Source organism: Bos mutus, chromosome 13 (assembly GCF_027580195.1).
Source record: "Bos mutus isolate GX-2022 chromosome 13, NWIPB_WYAK_1.1, whole genome shotgun sequence".
In the NCBI taxonomy this organism is placed as follows: domain Eukaryota; kingdom Metazoa; phylum Chordata; class Mammalia; order Artiodactyla; family Bovidae; genus Bos; species Bos mutus.
Genome location: NC_091629.1, coordinates 73,622,774 through 73,648,738, shown reverse-complemented (window position 1 = coordinate 73,648,738; position 25,965 = coordinate 73,622,774). Strand labels below are relative to the sequence as shown.

The 25,965-nt window shown below is 41.0% G+C and overlaps 1 protein-coding gene across 1 annotated transcript in view; it reads left to right on the top strand.

Annotated features, from left to right (window-relative positions):
* The window catches only part of MACROD2 (mono-ADP ribosylhydrolase 2), a 2,305,531-nt gene that overhangs the window by 763,436 nt on the left and 1,516,130 nt on the right, over positions 1–25,965 (top strand). The window contains exon 5 of the mRNA XM_070382044.1: positions 4,217–4,333. Within this exon, the coding sequence (XP_070238145.1) occupies positions 4,217–4,333 (117 nt within the window). The remainder of the gene's footprint in view (positions 1–4,216; positions 4,334–25,965) is intronic.

The window sequence follows — 25,965 nt, the reverse complement described above, 5'->3', positions numbered from 1 at the left end:
TAAAAAAATGTTATATTCAACAATGGGATATTACTCAGGAATGAAAAGGAATGAAATATTAATACATGCAACAACACAGATGAATCTAAAACATATGCTGAGCCCCCTCCACCATCTCTTATATGAAGTTTGAGATTATATACGACAAGACTTAGCTAAGGTGACTGAAGTTGGAACATGGGGTCCCTCTGGGTGGTAAGAGGGGAATTTGATGGAAAAGAGACAGGAGAACTTTCCTAAGCATTATGGGCATTATTGCTCCGTAAGTGTGTATACATTTGTTAAAACTCATGAAAACTGCACTTCACACCTGTGCATTTGATTGCATGTACATTGCAATTCATAGAACTGATGAGAATTAAAAAATAGCATAACATAGTGTTTCAATACGCCACATGCAAGAGCTGAGGTCAGGCCGCCTGTTTTCTAGTTCCGAAGGCAGTGAACTTCAGCAGTTAATCGCATGGCTGCTCCATCAGACGGAACTGGAGCTCTGCATCACATTGCCAGTATTTTGTGATTTTGTGAACGTAGGCAACTCACTAACCTCCTTTAAGCTCCCATTAAATGGAGATTATAAAATTAGTGTGTACTTTATGAGTGTCCTTAGTATAGTGCCTGGCATGTGGATGCACTCAATACATTTAAGCTGGAGTAATTATTATTAAATAGCTCTTCGGCTTGAGTTTCATTTCCCTAATGCAGTCATGAATGCTGGTATAACCATGAAGATTTTGTGAATTAGATATTTACAAACTGCAGTTTCTGCAATCTAAATAATGCAGCAATATTTAACAGCATATGATTAAGTACACTATCAAATCCTATTTTAGTTATCCATTTCAAACTAAGTAACTAATGATCTCTTTGCCAAGAAAAAATATTCACATATTCACTTTAAAATACTTGTCTTGATGCTCTTATAAAAAATTTAAACATAGAGAAATTTGAACCTAATTTTTTTCTTAATAGTTTCACCTTCTGTTTCACATCCTATAATCACTTTTGATATTTTGGTATATATCTTTCTAGTACATGTGTACTATACATGTAAATGTGGGTGTGTATGTATGTGTGTTTGTATTACATTTGTAAATAAAATTGTGACTATACATAAAAAATAGATAAAATATATATGTTTAAAAATAGATACAATATGTTGTATATGTATCACATATTGTATCTAGTTTTTAAACCTGGCATTTCACTTAGAAATCTTTTCATATTTAGGACTGACTACTATGTGGATCACAATAAACTGTGGAAAATTCTGAAAGAGATGGGAATACCAGGCTGCCTGATTTGCCTCTTGAGAGACCTATATGCAGGTCAGGAAGCAACAGTTAGAACTGGACATGGAACAACAGACTGGTTCCAAATAGGAAAAGGAGTACGTCAAGGCTGTATATTGTCACCCTGCTTATTTAACTTCTATGCAGAGTACATCATGAGAAATGCTGGGCTGGAAGAAGCACAAGCTGGAATCAAGATTGCTGGGGAAAATATCAATAACCTCAGATATGCAGATGACACCACCCTTATGGCAGAAAGTGAAGAGGAACTAAAAAACCTTTTGATGAAAGTGAAAGAGAAGAGTGAAAAAGTTGGCTTAAAGCTCAACATTCAGAAAACGAAGATCATGGCATCTGGTTCCATCACTTCATGGGAAATAGATGGGGAAACAGTGGAAACAGTGTCAGACTTTATTTTTTGGGCTCCAAAATCACTGTAGATGGTGATTGCAGCCATGAAATTAACAGATGCTTACTCCTTGGAAGGAAAGTTATGACCAACCTAGACAGCATATTGAAAAGCAGAGACATTACTTTGCCAACAAAGGTCCGTCTAGTCAAGGCTATGGTTTTTCCAGTGGTCATGTATGGATGTCAGAGTTGGACTGTGAAGAAAGCTGAGCACCGAAGAATTGATGCTTTTGAACTGTGGTGTTGGAGAAGACTCTTGAGAGTCCCTGGGACTGCAAGGAGATCCAACCAGTCCATTCTGAAGGAGATCAGTCCTGGGTGTTCATTGGAAGGACTGATTCTAAAGCTGAAACTCCAATACTTTGGCCACCTGATGCCAAGAGTTGACTCACTGGAAAAGACCCTGATGCTGGGAGGGATTGGGGGCAGGAGGAGAAGGGGATGACAGAAGATGAGATGGCTGGATGGCATCACCAACTTGATGGACGTGAGTTTGGTCCATCATGCTGTGGTTAATGGGGTCTCAAAGAGTCGGACACGACTGAGTGACTGAACTGAACTGAACTTGATATCAAGTTGACCTGTTCTTTTTAACAACTATATAATAGTTCACAAAGTAAAATTGCTATGTGAAAGAGTGAACAAAACTTACGAGCTTTTTCTTTTTTTTTGTAAGAGAAAAATTATATATGTGAGTGTGTGTGAGTAACCAGTGAAAGAGCAACAAATATCAGACTGCTGAAGAGTTCTCTAGGTGGGAGGGTAAATAGTAGTATGCATACTCTTCTTGCTTCTCTATATTTTTCTTTTTTTACATAAGAATACTAGTTATTTAAAAATTTACACAAATATTCCACCTAAGGAGTTTAAGATAATATTATTTACTACCATTAACAAGGCATATAATGTTATATTATTCAAATTCCATGCATAACTCTGTTAGGTACAGCCATTCTTGACACTGATTGCTAAAGAAATGGGCTTGAGCAGCATATGGCTGGTAAAGGTAGAATATGAATTTCAGCTAGGTTTACTGAAACACTGTAGTATAGAGTTCATTTTGCTATGACGGTCTTTGAGGTTCAGGTTTATTCTCAGATTTTATAGGTCTGCAATCAGTGATGTAGGAAAGCCCAGATGAGCTTGTTTCCCTAAGAGACTTGTTCAGCCAAAACGTTTCCTTTCCAGTCAGTGGTAGCAAAAGCCACTTAGTCGTTTAGACAAGTTACATGCCCCTCAGTGAAAAATTTCCCATTCAATATCTAGTTTCCTCTCAAAATAATGATAATAGTAAACAATGATCAGTTACATGGTATGGTGGACTATGAACTATCACACTTGTGTGCTCAGTAGCTCGGTCGTATCCAACTCTTTGTGACCCCATGACTGTAGCCCTCCAGGCTCCCTTGGAAATGGAATTTTCCAAGAAAGAATACTGGAGTAGGTTGCCATTTCCTTCTTCAGTTATTATCGGACCACTAATATCTTGGTCGATTTTCACACCCCAGATTACTAGTACTCTCTCTCTTTCATTCTCGTAACCCTTCATTTCAGTCTTGCATTTCCTTTCTGTCCAAGGAACTCACTCACTAACAACTAGATTATGTGTGTTGGTCTTAGCCCCCTACCTACGTTGCTCGCCCCTAATCTAGTCAAATGAAGCTTTAATTTCCAGTGGCATCAGGTGTGTGTTTTCAAAAGGTCATTCTCGTTGTGAAGGGCAGCGATGAAGCGGGGCGAGGTGAGATTCAGAAAGCTGGTGAGACCCGGGCTTGGGGAGGAGCAGGGCCTCTTCGGCGAGCAGAACTGGAGCAGGAGCTTGTGGAGGTTCTCCTTTCCATGTCAAGAGAGTGAGGGCCGCTCTTCTAGGCACTTTTCCAGACGTGAGCCACTCTTGCCCACCATCTAACCCCTAGATACCTTGCAGATACCTACTGTATCTGTGCGTACCGTTGAGAGGGGAAGGAACTTAGAGGTCTGGGTCCTTCTTCCACAGCTTTACTGTCTCAGTTTTGCCATGATGGCAAATGTTCCCAAGTGCCTTTTATTCTCTTGCTTCTTGACCTTTTTTCTTCTATGACCTGTGGTGTACTGGAGGCAGCACTTACCACCTTGGAGACAGAATCAGTAGCATTTCTTCGCAATCCTGTGTTTAGGTGACATGGAGTTGATAGCTTGAAATGGACATAGTGGGAGTATTTCCAATTGAAGCTGGAATAGACTACAAATCCAGGCTGCAGTACCAGCTAAGGATCCTGTTGTTTAACGTTAAACTGCATTGCCGTTTCCTGAACCCTGCTCCTTCTGCCGACCACACGAACTGGAGGCACAGAGAGAGAATTGGAGAGAGGAGAAAATGGTGTTTAAGGGACTGAACACCGTGGGTTTCCTTCCCTCAGGGGTGTGGGGATTTCTAAGAGGAAAAACTTGAGTTCCTTGGCTTTCCCTGTTCCAGGTGGTGCCTTTATTTCCAAAACAGCAAACATGGGCTAACTTTTTTCTCTCTCCTGCAGTGGATGGCTGTATTCACAGAGCAGCTGGGCCCTGTCTGCTCGCTGAATGTCGTAACCTGAACGGCTGTGAAACTGGACATGCAAAGATCACGTGTGGCTATGACCTGCCTGCAAAATGTGAGTTCAGCTCTTTTGAGTACTGTTTCTAAATCAGATGAGCATTCTTGTTTTATTCCTCAGGTGGGTAACTGGAGGAGGAAGTGGCAGTGGCGGTGTCTAAATGTGCTTGTATTGAGATTTTGTACATGGTAATGAAGTGTGTTTTTTGACATATATATATATATATAGTAATGTTTAATTGTAGGTGTTTTTTGTTCAGATCCTCAACAAAGTGTCTCTGAAACAGAAAAATAAAAATATGAGCAAACTACACCTTATAGTATTTAAATGCTGTGGAGTGACAGCTTCTAGAAATGATGCCAATTTCTTATTCCTTGTTCAGGTTTCTTGATTGTGGATGTGTTTAGAGCAAAGGAGATCAAAGTGATGTATTGTGTTTTCAGCTGCCATGGAAAGGCTGATTGGCAATTACAGCCAAAGCATCTGTCACGCTTGGCTTTCAGGAAAAGCCAATGGAATGTGGTTGTCAGAGTGAGAATGTATTTGCTCTTTAGAATGTGGAATGGTCAAAATTTCCATTATATTTGAATGGAGAAAAGTATTGCATTTGATTGACCTTGTTGCTTAGTCGTTTAGCCAACTGCGTAGGGTGATGTGGAATAGAAAATACTGAAAGAGAAGCTGGTTAAAGGCACCGATTTTTTGTATCACATAATCTTCAGGGCTTGGGGGTGGAGGTAGAGGGTTTCATTGTACCATTAAGCCATGCACTGGTCTGGAAATTGGGAAACCAATTGGTTGTTTTTTCCATTCACCTGCTTTTTACGATAACCTTCTGGTGAACACTTTTTTTTGTGGGGGTTAAAAATGAAGTTGATTTCTTTTTACTGTTTTAATCAAGGAGAATATGTGACTAAAATGTTATAACACAGCCTTTGGACTCTATAGACTAGTTATAGGAATGAATTTGTCATGGACATGTGTGAGTGGCGAGATCAAGTGTGTTATATTTTCTAGTTATAGGAATGAATTTGTCATGGACATGTGTGAGTGGCGAGATCAAGTGTGTTATATTTTTAAGACTGAAGTATATTTAAATTTGAGGATTTTTAGTGAGTAGTAATATATTAAAATGATATTATTTGTGGCAATTAACAATACTACATTCTGGATTCCACACAGTGTATTGCTAGTGAAACTACATCTGTTATATACTGCTTAATTTTTCCTTTAATGGCTTCTCCTTTTCCTTTCCTTGTTTTTTTTTGTGTGAAAGAGTCAAATCATGGGCCAATGGCCCTCACTCTTGCTTGGAAAGTATATTTATGTCATATAAGTCCTCTGCGTGCAGTGGTATTCTGAGCACTCCCTCTGACTCAGAGGCCCTGAGTATTAAAGGAGATTTCCCTTTCTGGGATGGTAGAATTCCCTATTTACCAATATTGGTCTCTCTTCCTTCTTACTGCCATACTACCTTCATGATACAGTCGACCGATTCCACCCTGAGGACAAGCAGATTATTGATGATTTTCAGACTGGTGACTGTCCTTAAACCAATAATTATAGTCTCCTATTGATTCAGTACTTTCTTTCGTATAAGTTAAAGCATAAATCAAAAGTTCTTCAGCCCTGAGATTTCTGAAGACAGATAGCCTCAGAATGATTAACTATGACCAGATTGAATGGTGGATCTGTTGTATGGATGGACACCATGATCATTTTGTTTCATGTGGCTGCTCCCGTCTGAAATCCCTCTTGTATGAGCTTCCTTGATTGTCATTCAGCTCAGTTCAGGGTTGTTGAAGGCTTCTACAACACCAGACACTGAGGTACAAAGATCAGTGTATACTTGTGCTTGAGGAATTCCATGACTGGGATTCCTGGGCATTCCAGGGCAAATAAGTCTTTGTAGAACAAGGGCTCTAGCCATGGAAAAGTCAATCGCCAGAACTCAGTACGGAATCTCTGTGAGCTGAGATACTGAATCAGGTGACACACCAGCCCAGAGGGCACATCTAGGGGGAAAAAGGAAAATCATCCAGCAGGGTAGCAGTTCCCAGACTAGGATGGCAGAACCACCTCAAGAACGCGACAGATATGGGGTATTTGTGAATAGATCTCCGTGTTTCTCTGTGTTTAATGAGATTAATGATCTACATTAAAAAAACATAAAAACAATGAAAACAGTAAGAAATAACAGCTTAGACTTTGCACACTGCTCCGTAGTGTATCACAGTACTTTCACCAGCCCTTGTGTTTTAGATTATATTTTATAAACATTCTGTGTGTTCATTTTCCCTTTCCCTATCCCTGAGAGATGTTTTTCTTTCTCATCAATTTGGTTCATCCATTTCAGAGTCATTAACAATTCACAGATGTGCTTTTGTAGCGAAAGAATGAAAAGGGAGCTCATTACATACTGTTTGGGTCATTTTCCCCTTCCATATTTAATAATTCCATGACAGTTTGACAGCAGAGTCTAGTTCCTATCTGTCCTCTGTGACAGCGGTTTTATCATTTAAGGTACTAAAGCCAGTCATCCAGTCACCAGTGATAATATCTTCGTGCATCAGCAATTTGTTTGCAAAATGCTGTTGTCTGGGTTACAGACAAACTTGGTAATTTTGAACTGGTCTTTGCTTCCTTCATGCTTGCTAAATTAATCTATTCATAAGTGCTTGTATTTGAATTAATTATACTTAGAGTCTGTATTCTGTGATCCATCATAATCGGTGGAATGATAAGCCTCAAAGATTTAGCATTTCTTCACTACTTGGGTATTTTAAATGATTTTTTTTTTTTTGACGTAGAATGGCCAGTCATTTTTATCAAAAGTTATCTTATGAGTGGAAAGAATATTGGTCAGTATTTTAAGGAATTGACTTAGAATGTGAACTAAGGACTGTTTGTATGATTTGACCGTTTGATACATTCTCTTTTATAATATTAGGTTTTTTTGGATTCATAATAAAATTTAGATTTCTATAGGTTTTTATCATCAACCAGTTGGACATTTCTGTTCATGCTGTCGTCAATCTTTGAGAGGGTCAGCTTCATGTAGCCAAGGCTTGTCCATCTCAATTTCAATCCTGGGATCAATATCTAGCATATGTGCCTAATTAACATGAACGAACGAATGGTTTCAAACATTTTCACCTGACAAAGAGGTTTTTGCCTGTTGCTTCTACTTCTAATTCTTGCCCTCCTGCAGTCCGTTCTGCCCAGTCTTCGTAGATGAATATTCCTAAATTCCAAGTCCCTGTGATTGTCTGCAGGCTCCAGGTGATGTGGGACCCTCCTTACCGTCTTCTGTCCTCCCGCTCACTCACACAGCCTGCTTTGCTTGATCTTTAATGTCTTTTCATTAGCCGCCTCCCCTCCAGCTGGGATTCTGTTCTTCCAGATATATGTGTGGTTTTTGCCCTCACCTAATTCAAATCCTTGCTCAAACCTCACCTCAGGTATCACCCTAACTAACCTATTTTTAATTACTTCTCTACGTTACTTATAATTGTCTATCTGTAGCATATAATCTTCAAATACACTGTGTCATTTACTTATTTAGTTTCTCGTCTGTGTCCCCAGATTGGAATGAGGGCAGTAGTTGTTTTGCTGCATCTTTTTCATTCATTGTTGTATCCATACAGAAAAAATGTATGGCACCTAATAGGGGCTCAAGAAATATTTTTGAATGAATGAATAAAATCTAACTCTGTGCTGTGCTTAATCACTCAGTCATGTCCAACTCTTTGTGACCCTTTGGACTGTAGCCCACCAGGCTCCTCCATTCATGGGGTTTCTCCAGGCAAGAATACTAGAGTGGGTTGCAATACCCTCTTCCTAAATCTAACTCTGCTCCTCTCCAAATCCTTCAGTGGGTTTTTCCTCAAACACAGACTTATTAGCCTGATTATCTTTGGCCTTCCATGATTTACTCTTCTATCTTGAGCTGCTTACAACCTTTTACATGATCTGAATTGCTCAAGATGGCATGTCTGTACATGGTACATGTGATCTATATTGGAGAGTTTCTAGAGAATTGTGTCTTCCTTTCTACTTATCTTCCAAACTCAGCTCAAATATCACTTCTGCCATGAAGCAACTCAACTAAAAGTACCTTCTTTTCCCTCAAAATCCAGAAGACTGCATGTTAACATGCTGAGAGCACATGCCACTTGCTATTATTATTGTTATTTATGCAAACTTTCCATCTTCCTAGAAGTCTCTTGTGTATAATGGATACTAGAGAAATGTCTGTCAAATGCTTTGATTGTTAAAGGTGGCAGACTGGTTGATAACTGCTGGTAGGAAAGGGAAAGTCGTTCAGTTGTGTCTGACTCTTTGCGATCCCGTGGTCTGCAGCCCGTCAGGTCCTCTGTCCATGCTCTGGGGAAGAGTGCTGTGGTGGGCTGCCATTCGCTTCTCCAGGGATCCCGACCCAGGGATCAAACCCAGGTCTCCTGCTCTCAAGGAGGATTCTTTACCAACTGAGCTACTAGGGAAGCCCCAGTTGCTGGTATGGGGGATGTAACTGTATACTAATATTTCTAAGAAATTATGAAATCAGTGTTAGTTATATATTGTGTTTTTTAAATCATATTTTACCATACACCTAATTCAAAAATCTTTTATCTAAAAAATTTAGTTTTTTTTTTAAAATTATAGTTGATGTATAATGTTAGTTTCACGTGTATAGCAAAGTGATTCAGTTATTCAGTTTTATATATATATATATGACTTCCCTGGTGGCTCAGAGATTAAAGCGTCTGCCTGGAATTCAGGAGACCCAGGTTCGATCCCTGGGTCGGGAATATCCCCTGGAGAAGGAAATGGCACCCCACTCCAGTACTCTTGCCTGGAGAATCCCATGGAGGGAGGAGCCTGGTAGGCTACAGTCCATGGGATCTCAAAGAGTCGGACACAACTGAGTGACTTCACTTTCATTTTCATATGTATATATATTCTTTTTCAATTCCTTTCCATCATAGGGTATTATACTGAATATAATTCCCATGCTGTACAGTAGGTCCTTGTCATTTGTCTATTTTGTATACAGTAGTATGTATCTGTTAATCCCAAACTCCTAGCTTATCACTCCCCCACCCTACAACCACTTCCCTGGTAACCATAAGTTTGTTTTCTATGTCTGTGAGTCTGCTTCTAGTTTGCAAAGAAGTTCATTTCTGTTATTTTAAGAAATTTACTCTTAATGGACCTTCTTCTAAAGGTGAACAAATAAAAATAAAGAAGTCACATCAACTTTATTTGATGATTTTCATCATAGGTCACATATCTATTTTATTTCTTGAGAATGCACTACTTTTAGGCCTTAGGGCTGAATAATCATCAAAGATAAATGGGAAAATGTTAAATTTGTGTATATAAAATGGTGGACTCTGTTTTTTTTTTTTTTCTTTAAATGCTTCTATTTAATCTTTGTACAACATCAAAGGGCATGATTAGCATCCAGCTCAGTGCTGTCCATTAATCATCTGAAGGGAAACTCTTGGGCGAGAGACCACAGCATAACATGTGTGAATGCCACGGAGTGGCAGGATCAACTTCCTTAGGCCATTCCCAGGTGTAGTAATCATCAGATGATGGGAGCTTAAAAAAAGGTACTGTTGGTAATAATTAGGACTTCTCTTGTGCCCTTCATCAAGAAATCATAGTGCTCTGAGACATTCGCTCAGTAGTCCGTTTGAAATGTCTGTGAGGAACTGACATCGCAAATGATGTTTTCTTCCAACACAGAGAGAAATTCAGGTACAGAGAGTTTAAATCTGTTGCTCCCAGTAACAAACCAGGTCCATATTACAGACGTGGCGGTGACCAAGTCGGTATTTCTGAGCCAGGGAGCGAGTCTGTGGCCAGTGAGGGCCAGGCCTGCTGCTTGTTTTTGTAAATAGAGATTTTGTCAGAACACAGACGTGCCCGTGTGTTTACTTGGTGTCTGTGGCTGCTTTCGTTGGACGGAGCTGAGCAGTTGAGACCAGGGTTGTCCGGCCACAGAGCCTGAAACATTACTGTCTGACCCTTTACTGGAAAAGTTTGCCAACAACTCGTCTATGGTAATACTTACTTTTCATAAAGGAGGAAGCTGAGGTTGAGAAGGATTAACCGTTTACTGAATTTTATTGAATGTGTGTGACTTACTCAGATCACTGTTGATAAAAATGAGATTAAAATGCCTGCCATCTCTTCCTTGGGACAGCCCCTGCTTCTGTTGCTTCAACAGAACCTCATTTTGGGAGGAAGATCTGAAGTCTTTTTAAGTCTTTCAAATTATAAGACTACCTTGGGAAGAACCATGCTTGGCCGGGGGTGGGGGGGTGGGGAAATAAATTGTTTTTCTCAGCAGGGCTGGAACTGGAGAGTGAATATCAAATGTCTGAAGGGAAAGTTAAGTCAAACCACCAGAGTATTAGGCAATACATCTTTATTCCTTGCTTCCTGCAGTTCTGTTAGTCAGTGTGCTGAACAGGAGCCTGTAGTCCTGAGGAAATTCAGTTTCTAGGGGTTGCTCACAAGATAGCTCTGAGTCAGTCCTCTGCAAAACATGACCTGATTTTGACTGCGTGGCTCCCTCAGCAGGTGTCTGATTGTGGCGGCGGCAGAGAGGGCTTGCTGCTGAGTGTGACGGCCAGTCTGTGGTGGAGACCCGAAGCCCTCGTGAGCCCCTTCTGAAATGAAATGCCGTATACTCCGTAAAGAGAAAAATGGCTTTTGAAGAACATAAAATCATCTTCCTGAAGAGAGAGATGAGATTTTTTTTTTTCCCTCCTCAAATCAACCCTTATCGGCTCATTTTCCTTAAGTGCTTTAGGATTTTAATTTCTGTCTGAATCGATTTCTTTATAATTACCACCTCTTTCATTTATAGTAAGTGAATTTTGTATAGCTTATCTCCTTTGTGGTCCTCATGATGAATATGGACGTGAGGAGGACAGAAGGTGTTCAGAATGGGCTCCATGGAGAAACAGCAGCAGCACCTCCTGCGGACCGGTTAGAGATGCAAACTCTGGTTGTCCCACCCCAGATGTACTGAGTCAGAGACTCTGGTTTTGAACAGGCTCTCACACATTCTAATGTGAAAACCATCACCTAGACAGTGATGTCATTCAGGGCAGAGCCCTTGCCTTTTGATTGCTCACCCAGCACACAACACAGGCTTCCTTCTGGGTCACAGACTCGAGTTTCCTTTGACGAGAACTCTGACATGCTCTACACTGCTTTGTGGCATTTTCACAGTTAGTGATGGTATCTGTATTTAATTGTTTCCTTGTTTGTAACCAGTCTTCTCAAACAGGATAGCACTTTAAGGAGAACAGAAGTCGTACCTGTCTCATTCACCCCTAGAGTCCTTAGCATCTGACATAATAAAGGCCTGCTTCAGAGCTGGAGGCTTTCAATAGATGTTTACTGGAGGAATTAATGAAAGCCTTTTCTTTGTCATTGGCATAGCTGCGCTGCCATAAGCTGACTAAAGGTACTCTCCAGATAAACCCGTGTGGCTGCAGAAATCTGCAGAGCTGGAACCATGGCCTCCTGCAGCGTGTCCTTTACCCTGTCATTAGGCGTGCCGCTTGCGCAAAGACTAGCTTCTGCTGAGTCGCTTCAGTCGTGTCCGACCCTGTGCAACCCCATAGACGGCAGCCCACCAGGCTTCCCCGTCCCTGGGATTCTCCAAGCAAGAACGCTAGAGTGGGTTGCCATTTCCTTCTCCAATGCATGAAAGTGAAAAAATACAGTGAAGTCACTCAGTCATATCCGACTCTTTGTAACCCCATGGACTGCAGCCTTCCAGGCTCCTCCGTCCATGGGATTTTCCAGGCAAGAGTACTGGGGTGGGGTACCAACTATCTAGCAGAGCAAAAAAGCACTTTTTTTTTTTTTTTTTTTTTGCTCAATTTGTTCACATGGTACACATAGAATCTACACTTAGATTATGTTCTTTTTCTCTTTATTTGATTTGATCCATTTTGGTAACATTCCCCTAGTGGTTTTGTGATGAAATATTTAAAATTCTAATAGTAAATGGTATCTTTTAAAAATGTCTGCTGTTGGGGAGTAACTCGGTATTTACATGGTTGCTTTACTGGCTGAGTGTAATAGCTGCCTGTCCTTGGCTTGGGCCAGTTGACATCTTAGCAGGCTTTCGGAGGACATCGTCTATACCTTCTTTTTCCTATGTGATCAGTAGGAAATAACAGCGTAAATCAGTTCTGAGTGATAATGTAAATGGGCTCTTGAAGGCAGTTCCCGCTGTGAAATGAGTAGTTAGCAGCGACGACAGTGGCATTAACTGCAGGGGGGGTAATCAGCCTTTGGATGTGTTTAATCAGAGTTATCAGCTAAGATTAAAAAGAGAGCTGCTGTTGTGCAGGGATCATCATTTTCAGGATTTAAAAGATGAATAGTTGGAGGTGTTCTCATAAATTAAAGCCATCAGAATTGCTTTGAGTAATTTAGGATGCTTTGAGGTCAGGCACAAGCAAACAGGAAAGGTTAATCTCAGAGCCACAGTACTTAATGGGCAGGAACAGCAGAATACATTTGTTGAAATAAGTAGCAGATACTGAGTTAAATGAAGATTTTCCTCAGTGCTAAAATGTTTCTTGAGCTAACATATACTAGCATATATGATTTAAATATGAAGTGGGTAAACTTATTAACTGTGCTTGCCATTACTAATCCCAAAGATTAAATATTAGACCACTTGGTGGCTTGAATAGAGGTGTTTACAGATGAAAATATTGGTGAGACCAAGCTCTGCACTATGGAATAAAAGATTGGTTCTAGGTCAAGAACATTAGTCATTAAGGTAGAGGTCCGAGAAGTCTTGAATCCAGGATATTCTAATTGTTGGGTCAAACCTTCTGAGCCTGAGTTTCCTCATCCATGATTAGCTGGGAGTGGGACAGTGTACATCAGGCAAGGTTGTTAAGGAGTAGACACAGAACCGCTTTTTTTTTTTTTTTTCATGTGTCAGACAATTTATTTTATTTTCTTCATCACTTCACCCTTCCTCCCTTCATCATAAGAAAACACTTTTGAAATGGAAATTAAAATTGGATGGTTTTTATCGTCTTTTTTTTTTCATTTATTTTATTTTATTTTTAAACTTTACATAATTGTATTAGTTTTGCCAAATATCTAAATGAATCTGCCACAGGTATACATGTGTTCCCCATCCTGAAACCTCCTCCCTCCTCCCTCCCCATACCATCCCTCTGGGTCGTCCCAGTGCACTAGCCCCAAGCATCCAGTATCGTGCATCGAACCTGGACTGGCATCTCGTTTCATACATGATATTTTACATGTTTCAATGGCATTCTCCCAAATCTTCCCACCCTCTCCCTCTCCCACAGAGTCCATAAGACTGTTCCGTACATCAGTGTCTCTTTTGCTGTCTCGTACACAGGGTTATTGTTATCATCTTTCTAAATTCCATATATATGCGTTAGTATACTGTATTGGTGTTTTTCCTTCTGGCTTACTTCACTCTGTATAATAGGCTCCAGTTTCATCCACCTCATTAGAACTGATTCAAATGAATTCTTTTTAATGGCTGAGTAATACTCCATTGTGTATATGTACCACTGCTTTCTTATCCATTCATCTGATGATGGACATCTAGGTTGCTTCCATGTCCTGGCTATTATAAATAGTGCTGCGATGAACATTGGGGTACACGTGTCTCTTTCCCTTCTGGTTTCCTCAGTGTGTATGCAGAGCTGCTTTTTAATAGTGTAAGACTATAGATATATAAATTATGTGTGTGTGCATGCTCTGTGTCTGATGCTTTGAGACCTGCATAGACTGTAGCCCACCAGCTCCTCTTTCCATGGGATTCCCCAGGCGAGACTCCTGGAGTGGGTTGCATAAGGCTCTATTATTATTTGTAAACCATCCCGTACCTCATTTGCTTATTCGACCAATGTGTACTGCCACTTCCTCTGAGCTTGAGTACTCTTTTAGCCTATAGAAAAAATACAGTGAAGAAGACTGCCAAGGTCCTCTCCTCTTCCATCTTAGGTTCCAGCAGAGAGAGGTAGAAAATAAACACATTCACGTAAAAGCAGAGGCTCTCAGATGATGGAAAGGACGATGAGGAAAATAAAAAGTTCCATAAGAATGGACAGTGGAGGGAGGGAGCTGCCTTTCCCGTGGTGGTCAGGGAAGGCCTCCTGGAGGAGGTGGTACCTGAACTGACTACTCTCTGGGGAGAAAGTCATTGCCACCAGATTGAAAGAGATCTACCACTGGGTTAGGAAAAATCACTTTGCCCAAACTGTGGAATGAGACAGCTCATTAATTTTTTGGTACTTCTTCTTTGCTACAAGTATTCTGTTTCAGTTCTGATGTATATACAGCTTTAATTTTAGTCTACTTTTTGGAGGTAGTAGAGGTAATGCCACTACTGTGGAGCTGATAGGAATTTAAAAGCTCACTGACATGGAAGCAACCTAGATGTCCATCAGCAGATGAATGGATAAGAAAGCTGTGGTACATATACACAATGGAGTATTATTCAGCCATTAAAAAGAATACATTTGAATCAGTTCTAATGAAGTGGATGAAACTGGAGCCTATTATACAGAGTCAAGTAAGCCAGAAAGAAAAACACCAATACAGTATACTAACGCATCTATATGGAATTTAGAAAGATGGTAACAATAACCCAGTGTATGAGACAGCAAAAGAGACACAGATGTATAGAACAGTCTTTTGGACTCTGTGGGAGAGGGAGGTAGGGGATGATTTGGGAGAATGGCATTAAAACATGTATAATATCATATAAGAAACAAATCGCCAGTCCAGGTTCGATGCAAGATACAGGAAGCTTGGGGCTGGTGCACTGGGATGACCCAGAGGGATGGTATGGGGAGGGAGGTGGGAGGGGGGTTCAGGATGGGGAACACGTGTACACCTGTGGTAGATGCATGTTGAAGTTTGGCAAAACCAATACAATATTGTAAAGTAAAAAATAATAATAAAAAAATTAAAAAAAATTCAGCCATAAAAAAATAAACAAATAAATAAAAGCTCACTGAATCCTAACTAATTTTACAGTGAAAGAACCTGAGGCTCCTAAAGATTATTTCTTCCAGGGTCCTGTGTTAAGGAACAGAAGCAACAAGAATCTGGGGTCTTGACTCACAGTATAACCCTCTAGAAAGAACACTAAAATGTACTGCCTCTCCTAGTCTCTTTGATCATACTAACTGCCTTATAGGAGTATTGTGAAAAGCTGATAAACTATTAAGTGAGATGATATACATAAACATATTTTTGAAATATTGATTTCTTGTGGCACTTTATTGTTAATAGTAATTAAGATGGATGCATGTGTGCTCAGACGTGTCTGACTCTTTGCAAACTCATGGACTGTAGCCCATCAGGCTCCTCTGTCCATGGGGTTTTCCTGGCAAGAATACTGGAGTACATTGCCCTGCCCTCCTCTAGGGGATCTTCCTGACCCAGGGGTTGAATCTGCATCTCCTGCACTGCAGGTGAATGCTTTACTGCTGAGTCACCGGGGAAGCCTCGTTATTTAGATAAGCTATATGTAAATTATGGCACTCTTGAGTTCTACTAGTAAAGTTTACCACAATAATCTACTTGGACATATGCAGCAGTGTCTGACAAAATGTGGAAATCACAAATAGTCATTAAGAAAAATCTTGTACTATCCTCAAGACTCAGACATTTTCTCCAGCTTCTTTCCAGCATCTCATCCTTAAGGAAAGTCAATTTCAGAAACTTCAGACGGCCCTGCTTTGATTGGAAAGAAACGTCCACAGGTTCTTTGGTATTTCTTCTCGCTTTGTGTGTGGACTCGACTTAATGACACCCTTCTAGTGAATGGAATGTGTCAGAATCCTGGAAATTTCTTAGGTTAGGTCACAAAAAGACTGTGGCTTCCACCTTTCTTGCCCTCGCTTGCTTTCTCCACCTTCTCTCTCTCTCAGATCTGTTTCCCAGGGATGCGATAACAAATTGCCACAGACTTGATGGCTTAAAACAGTGATTTATTCTGTCACTTCTGGAGGCCAGAGGTTCAGAAATCAAAGTAAAGACTCTAGGGAAACATCCCTCTGCTTCTTCCAGCTCCTGATTATGGCAACATAAGCCCAGTGCTGGTCTCTGTCTTCACATGGCCATCTTCCCTGTGCTGCTATTTGTCCTCTTTTTCCTCTAAGGACGTTTATCATTGGGTTTAGGGCAGTCCTAATACAGAATGATCTCTAAGTCTTGAGATCCCTAACTCGGTTATCTCTGCAAAGACCCAAATAACGTCATATCCACTGGTTTCGCGTCTCAGAACATGGACATTATCTTTTTGGGATTGCCGTCTAACTCACTGTACACTCTCTTGGTAAAGTCAGCTCCCATGTCATGACATGGCCTTGAGAAGAGGAACGTGAGCTGCTCTGTTGTGAGAGACCTCAGACAGCCTCTGGAAGGGCCCTTGCAGTGGGGAACTGATGCCTCTCTGTGACCTTGAAGGTGGATCTTCTGAGGTCTGTCAGCAGCCATAGAAGTGAGCTTGGGAGTACACCCTCTGGCCTCACTGAAACCTTCAGATCTCCTGGGCTGGTAGCTTGACTGCAGCATCATGAAAGACCCTGAGCCAGAAGCACACAGTTAAGCTACTCTTGAATTCCTGATCTATAGAAATTAAGATAATAACTTTGTTATTTTTAAGTTTGGGCTATTTGTCACACAGCAATAGCTAACTAATTCAGGAACTATGGCCACGAACTACATGAAGCAGAGTGAGGTGCCTACCAACAGAGTGGGTGGGGTCTACCACATTTTCTCAACACCCAACCTACCAAGCTGAAGGGTAGGCCTAAATGCAAAATAGAATTTGGGTCTAAAGTTACACTTGCATTTTAAATTTTAAAAATGCAATCATACCCCTTCACGATATCTTCTGTAGACAACATACAAGATTGGAAAAATGGTTATGAATGGAAACTTCTGTCCTTTTCATACTAATAAAAAAGAACAGGACATGAAGCCCAGCTTAGTAAGGAAACATTGGGAGGAAAATCATACAATTTGGTATTAATATTTACCTGATATGCTTTAAGTGTTGTTTAGCCTTTGTAGTTATCAGTCATTCATATATATATATATACATATATATATATATGTATATATATGTATGAGGAGGGTTAAAAAGTTGGCTTAAAACTCAACGTTCATAAAGCTAAGATCATGGCATCTGGCCCCATCACTTCATGGCAAATAGATGGGGAAATAATGGAAACAGTGAGAGACTTTATTTTCTTGGGCTCCAAAATCATTGCAGATGGTGACTACAACCATGAAATCAAAAGACTCTTGCTCAGTGAAAAAAAGCTATGACAAACTAGACAGCATATTAAAAAGCAGAGATATTACTTTGCTGACAAAGGTCCTTCTAGTCAAAGCTATGGTTTTTCCAGTAGTCATGTATGGATGTGAGAGTTGGACTGTAAAGAAAGTTGAGAATTGATGCTTTTGAACTCTTGAGAGTCCCTTGGATTGCAAGGAGATCCCACCAGTCAATCCTAAAGGGAAATCAGTTCTGAATATTCATCAGAAGGACTGATGCTGAAGCTGCAATACTCTGGCCACCTGATGTGAAGAACTGACTCATTGGAAAAGACCTTGATTCTGGGAAAGATTGAAGGCAGGAGAAGGGGACGACAGAGGATGAGGTGGTTGGATGGCATCACCAGAGTTGGTGATGGACAGGGAAGCCTGGTGTGCTGCAGTCCCTGGGGTCACAAAGAGTCAGACACGACTGAGCTGAATATCGATATATATTAAACTGATAGGAATTGCCATTTTCGTTTTGAGAAGAGAAATTCTGCTCCTGTGTGTGTTGGTGCTGTTAACTGAATGAAGCAGAGGTGCCTTTGTGGCTGGGCCCTTCCAAATCTGTTTGCTGGACTTGGTGGTATGATTTCCATTAGCACCTTCTTTTTTCAGAACCACCTCGAGTTTGCTCCATTTCTAATCACCTGCTATTTGTGAAATCCCTATAATTTCCTAAGGGGCTCTGAAGCTTTCCTTTCCCTACCTGTGACATTTGAGGTAAGATTTATTCCCCATCTGTATTTGTTCTGCTTAGTGAAGATCATCAGAGACAACCTTAACTGTATTTTTACAAATTCTCTTTCCAACTGTGTGTTTTGTATTTTGAGTTCAGATACCCCTTTGAAGGTGTGTGGAGGACAAAGGGCTGTTTTAAAAATTCTTTCTCTTTATAGACACTCAGTTTTTGTTTTCTTTCATCATGGCACATAATACCAAACTATTGTCTTTCTTCACATGGCCAGGTGATTTTGTTCCTGTTTTAATGTTATTCCTCTGCTTAGGTGTGTCACATACACATGTATACATGTACACACACACATATAGGGCTTCCCTGCTGACTGAGATGGTCAAGAATCTGCCTGCAATGCAGAGTTTGATTCCTGGGTTGGGAAGATCCCCTGGAAGAGGATATGGCAACCCACTCTAGTATTCTTGCCTGGAGAATTCCATGGACAGAGGAGCCTGGCAGGCTATGGCCCATGGGGTAGCAAAGAGTCAAACATGACTGAGTGACTTAACACTTCCACTTAAAAAAAATTATATATATATACACACACACATATACACACACACACACACACGTGCATGTTATTTTTCATGTATTCCATTAGAAGTATATTCTTATGCTGAACACGTATTTCCTTCTGCATTATAATGTGTTTTATATTAACTCAGGGCTTTTTTCAGTTTGTGTAGCTATTTGGAAAAGCATTCTGGAAGGGTTTGAGGACGCTTTGGTGGAACTGGGATGGAGGCCTTTAGGGATGCCCTGGAATGAGTGTACCTTGCATCCACCAGTCTGTCTGGTACATATTAAGTAGTGGTAAGTGTTTCATTCAAACACTGGTTGGTTCCTAAAATATGTGCCAGGTGCTTGGCTCATCTTTTAGAAAAGGGTGATATGCAAAACAGACAAGGACCTTGTCCTGCTGGAATTGAGTTGATCTGAAATGAACACATGACTTGCCTAAGATCACACAAGTTTAAGTGATAAAACCTTGCCAGGAATCCAAATTGTCCATTTTTCCGTCTATGATCCTTTCATCTTTTTCATGAGGGTTTTATTTGGGGCCTTGCTTTTGAACTGTGGTGTTGGAAAAGACTCTTGAGAGTCCCTTGGACTGCAAAGAGATCCAACCAGTCCATTCTGAAGGAGATCAGCCCTGGGATTTCTTTGGAAGGAGTGATGCTAAAGCTGAAACTCCAGTACTTTGGCCACCTCATGCGAAGAGCTGACTCATTGGAAAAGACTCTGATGCTGGGAGGAATTGGGGGCAGGAGGAGAAGGGGACGACAGAGGATGAGATGGCTGGATGGCATCACTGACTCGATGGACGTGAGTCTGAGTGAACTTCCGGAGTTGGTGATGGACAGGGAGGCCTGGCGTGCTGCGATTCATGGGGTCGCAAAGCGTCAGACACGACTGAGCGACTGAACTGAGCTGACCAGTGGAAGAATGCCTGCTGGTGTTAGCCTTCTTGCCTCATGCTATTTTGGGGGTTTCCTATGCAGAGACCAGTGGAAACGGTCAGTGGATTCTGACTCACTTGTACCTTGGGGGTGGGGAGGAGGGCATGCCACACAATTCTCTGTCTGTTAATGTAAATGACTCTGGAAAACCTTTTTCTAACTTGGCATCAGGGGTACAGGCCTTTCTTAACTTGGAGCCAGTGTAACAGCTGCCTGGCATTTTCTAGTGACACATAGACCATATTCCCATAATCCCTATGAAAGAGTTTGAGATTTCACCTTACTTAAGAGTAAGGCAGACAGTGATTTATAAACACTTTTTTTCAGTGACTGTGATTTGATATCCATATGTTTTAGAAAAAAAAAATCTTTTGGATCTCTAGTCCCTCAATCAGAATGTCAAACATGCATTATTATATTACACACTGTGGAAACCAATTGAACAGACAAACGTGTTACCTATCTATGGTTCATCCTATTCCTTTTCTTTAGAAGCACCTTTTAAAAATAAGGTTGACCCCTGTCTATTGAAGCATCTGTACCAAGCTTTGTTTCCCATACGTAAGACACATGGGTGGCATTCAGGAGTTCTGGCCTGTCCTCTGGCGCTGTGGCCTCTCTGATCTTATGTTTACTTTTCCTTTCCTTTTCCCTTTAGGCTTTTGTAATTCCTTGTCAAATTTTTGTTGAACTCTTTGATTGATTTGTGGTGTAATTCATTTTAAAGGTAGAATTTGGAGCTTCCCAAAATCAGGATCAACCCATGAGAAGTATTTAGATGGATGCCCTTACTGTCCAGAACTTTCTTTCTGTTGATATTCTCATCCCAGTCAATGGTTAAACACATGGGCTTTGAAGCCTAGCATTCTTGGCTCAAATTCACTCTGGATTTGGGCCAGTTGTGAATCCTCTTTGGGCCTCTTTGGGCCTGGACATGGGAGTGAGCATAGCCCCCTCTCACGGGAGTGCTGAGGGTGATGAGTCAGCATCCGCTGCACTCAGAGCTCGGCCCGCCTCCAGGTAAGCACTGGAGCTGAGCTGTTTTCCCCTGAGGTCATCCTGCCCCCCTTATCTGAAATGTCACCCCATCACTCTCTCCTCTCTTGCCCTGCTTTACTTGATGTCATGGCCCTCATCTTCATCTGAGGTTATCTTATGCCGTATTCGTTTGTTTTTTGAATGTTTGTCTCTTCCACTAGAACATAATCTTCATGAGAGGAGGGACTTCACCACTGTATCTCCTGTCCTAGGAAGTCTTTGAAACCATCTGTGAATGAACAAATATATGCACACTAGAAATTTTAAGCTTAATGACTTATAATTATTAGCACAATTACTGGGAGAAGTAGGCTAAGGAAACAGTTTCGTGCTCTGCTTTCTTGGCTCTTCTAGGATCTTGGCTACTAGTTAAAAATAAGCCAGGGAAATAGCACTAATATACTGGGAGGCCCTGCCTGTATTGACCTTTGGTATGTCTACCAAGAATGCTTTAGGTGTCCTGTACTTGTACTCCTCCCGCCCCACCATTTTTCAAAATTGTAGTTTAAGCAGTAGTGTCAGGATGAAATAAGGCAGAGAGGAAGAGCTTGAAAGAACCTCACCTGGGAGTCAGGTCCTAACTGGCCTGACGAAAAGCCAATGGATTGACTGATTGATCTCCCATTGATTTAGTCTGGGTTCAGAGATGATTTCCAAGCTCAATTTATTTTTTAATCTCATTAAAGTGATAATTTTAGGGGTTTGCAATGTGCTGTGACCGAGTTTCTGACTGAGATCGCTAGCCCCAGCACTTAAAACTTGCATGCGAATGTGCTCAGAGGGGAAATGCCGATGCATGTTTCCTTTGTGTTCAAACCGTTCAGACTTTACGGTGAATAATAAAGCTTTACAGCTTGTTTTTCGCAAATAGGATGCTGGGGAGTTGCGGCAACAAGAGAAATCTATTTACTATTTTGTGTCCCAGTTATCTGTGCCATCTACCCCTTAATCGACCTCCAGAGCTAATTGTTGCTTGGGGTAGAGAAGGTAGGGAAGGAAGCATGACTATCAGTGGTGAGAGGAAATTAATTTCACATAAATAGAAATTTATTTTATCACAAGAAAGGTAAGTTATCTGACCACTGGGCAATAGAGCACAATTCACTGTTAACCCCAATTTTGCCAGGTGAGTGAAGGCATAATCCACTCCATCGTGCCTCTAGGACTTCTGACATAAAGTTTTAAAAATACAGTCACAGTTTTTTGCTTAGGAAGCAGCTCTGCTTTCAGCACTTGAAATAGTCATGGTCCTGAGACCTCAGCATGGGATAGGGAATAAGTGAAGGTTGAGGTGATTAGGGGAAGAGAGAAAAAAATACAGTTGTCATATAAACTGTTTAAATACACAGTTTAAATATTCCAACTCTTGCAATCCTATCAACCCCTATATTTGTATATTCTCTAATGGGAATCGCGGTTCTGTGGCTTCATATCAAGTTCCAGTAACTTTTCCACCCTCTGATCATTTTACACACTCATGTACATAAGTTTTGGGGTCTCAAGCAAAATGTTGAGATGGTGGCCCTGGCTTTTCTGTTGTTCTTTGTTTTGACTTATCTGCCTGACTATTGCCCTATGTCATTTCAGGTCTGATTTCTCATTGTAATCTTTGTCTTCTGCCTTTTAAAATCCCTCCAAACTGAAGTACTTAGACCAGACTTGTGGAGTGTGTGTGCTCAGTTTGTGACTCAGTAGACTGTAGCCTGCCAGGCTCCTCTGTCCATGGGATCCTTCAGACTACTCAAGTGGGTTGACATTTCCTCTTCTAAGGGATGTTCCTGACTCAGGGATTGAACCTACCTCTCTTGTGCCTCCTGCATCGGCAGGTGGATTCCTTACCGCTGCACACCTGGGAAGCCCTTTAATGCTGGAGAGCCAGGAGGGAGGCCCTTTGGTCCACCCGCCTCCAACAGTGCATATTAAGACCTTTGTTTCAGCCCCATCGATGTCCATTTTTATCCATCCCATTTTTAATAGCCATTAAAGATTTCCAGTCTACTGGCTTGAGTCCTTGACTCTCCCTTGTCTTTTTCCTCTTTGTTTTTCCACCATCAGTGTTTGCTATACTTATTTCTTAACTGTTTGAAAATTTCCACCCTGATACAATTCCCTTGAGCTTCTCCTCTGCCTTTCTGTATTCTTTTGTTAATTAATCTAATATTTTTATTAGCATCTGTATGACCCCTAAGAGGAAGCTGAGACAGCAAATTCACTAAGTCTTCTCAAACTGTTGCTGAATTTTGTAATAGTAAAAATACGTGGGGTATCTGTGCAAAAATCCCCTGATAACCACAGCATTTGCCATAACCTGAGTAATGGGCATAAGGTATATTCATTGGGTGAATATCCCAGTTAATCATAAAGCCAGTTTCACACGACTGGTATGTGAAACCTATGAAGTGCTACCTCTGAGTGTTAGACTTGGCATTTTTAGGAGGAGCTAGATAGTCCCCCCTCTCAGAATAAACAGACCTTACAATAGATTGTACTCAATCCACCTGCTGGCTGTTTCCTTAGGAATATCCTGGTGTGTCTCTGGATTCTCTGTAGCCTTCTATGATTGTTTCCTAGTGAGCAGTGAGTCCTATATCAACCCAAATCTACTGTTTTGTTCTGCGACATTCAAAACCAAAGACAGTGCCCCGAAACTAGTCACTCTCACAAAATATTTTAGTAAAAGTTCTTCAAGAAGCTGGATATAGATCCACAAAATTAGATAGATCCAAAAAACTCCTTCACAGTATACCCTCTGATTTTAGTAATTTCTTGACTTATGCTGACTACCTTCTTGGTGACCAGCAGTACCTTCTGTTGTCGTTTTTCTCTTTTGAGGCTGTTTTATGATCAAAACTCAAACTGACCAAAATCTAAGAGTGATCTAGCATCAAGGCCCCAACCAGGACTTTCTTTTTAAGCTACTGCTGCTGCTGTTAAGTCGCTTCAGTCGTGTCCGACTCTGTACGACCCCATAGACGGCAGCCCACCAGGCTCCCTTGTTCCTGGGATTGTCCAGGCAAGAACACTGGAGCGGGTTGCCATTTCCTTCTCCAGTGCATGAAAGTGAAAAGTGAAAGTGAAGTCGCTCAGTCGTGTCTGACTCTTAGCAACCCCACGGAGCAGCCTACCAGGCTCCTCCGTCCATGGGATTCTCCAGGCAAGAGTACTGGAGTGGGTTGCCATTGTCTTTTCCTTAAGCTATTGAAGATAATAATATACAAGGAATTGTATGTAAGAATGGTTAGAATTGTTCTCATTATTTTTCATTTCCTTATGCATACAGTGGGGGCTTCCGTGGTGGCCCAGTGGTAAAGAATCTGCCTGCTAATACAAGAAATGTGGGTTAGATCCCTGGATCAGGAAGATCCCCTGGAGTAGGAAATGGCAACTCACTCCAGTATTCTTGTCTGGAGAATCCCATGGACAGAGGAGCCTGGCAGGCCATGGGGTTGCAGAGAGTTAGACACGACTTAATGACTAAACAACATGTATTCAGTGAGCCAACTTGGGAATCATATCTACCATTCCTAAATGCCATTGATAATTTTAACTTTAATAACTGGACATGGATTCATATCATGTGAGTAGGTAGCCATTCAGGGATCAAAGATTCTTCATTTATGGCTGTTTTATCTTTTCTCTTCCCAAACCATGGGTTTCTATGAGCCAGGGTAGGCCTGGTAAATCCCACTTCTGCCACTTCTGACAGCAATTCTGAACTGTTTTTACTCAAAACATTTTTGAAGCAAATTTGTGACAAATGTGTGTGTGCGTGTTTTGTCTCACCAATGCTGTAAGTCTTTGGGTACTCACTGGATATCCTATTCAACTCAATTCTGATAGCATGTACCCGGAGTTAGTGTCAATGCCATAAATTAAGAGTTCAGTCCCACAAGACTGCCCCTGCCACCCCCGTCCTGGCCGAAGTCCCAGCTTGTCACCAGTACTTCTCACGGACCAGACCAGCTCTAATTTGAGGGTTCCTGTCACCCTTCTCCAATGGCTTGGTGGTAAAGAATCTGCTTGCAATCTTGGAGACACAGGAGCTGCAGGTTCAATCTCTGGGTTTGGAAGATCCCCTAGAGAAGGAAATGTCAACCCACTCCAGTATTCCTGCCTAGGAAATCCCATGGACAGAGGAGCCTGGCGGGATGTAATTCAAAGGGTCGTGAAGAGTCAGACAGGACTGAGGGAGTGAACACGGCGCCCTTCCTCAGGTTTGATAGTTTGCTAGAGTAACCCTCACCTACTGGTGGTGGTTTATGATAAAGGCTGCAAGTTGGGAATAGTCAAATGGGAGAAGTACAGTAGTGGAGGTACAGTATTGCACGGGGCCCCCATGTTCTCAGGGCACGGCGCCCTCCCAGCACAAACGCGCTCAACCTGGAAGCAGTCCCAGCCTGGTGGTGCAGGGCTCATTATGTAGGCATGATTGATTGAGGCATTGGCCACTGGTGATTAACTCCTTTTCAAAATCCAGAGGCTTTAGAAGCTCTGTGTCAGGGACCTGGGGGAAAGATAAATATACATATGTGTGTACACACACATGTGTATGTGTGTGTGTATATATGTATACATATACACACATACATATGCAATATCTTATAGATATATATCTTACAGTATTAATGGTAGTCAGACTCACAGCTTGAGGTGTATTTGTGCAGAAATATTCTTAAGCACGTACACTAACATTTTGATCCTCATACTTAGAAGCAAACTACTTTTTTTCCCACAAGTATCCATCCAGGTTCACCACAAAACCTTAAATTGAGAAGTTAGAGTTAACTTCTTATATTAAAAGAATATTATGAGTATTCTTTGAGAGAAGAGGTTTAACCATGACTTTTGTGTGTGTGTAATATACTCATATACAGTACTTTGAAAAATTACTTATTACTAAAAATTTATTTTTAGCATCTTATAGTCATGTAAGGATCCTAGATGCTATTTTTAAGGCAGGTGCCATGTAAGATTAATTTACATGATTATTATAAGCTGAATTTTATAGAATTATTTCAAACTTTTAAATAATAGATGTTTCAGATCATAATTGAACATCTAGCATAAAGTGAAACAAAGTTCCA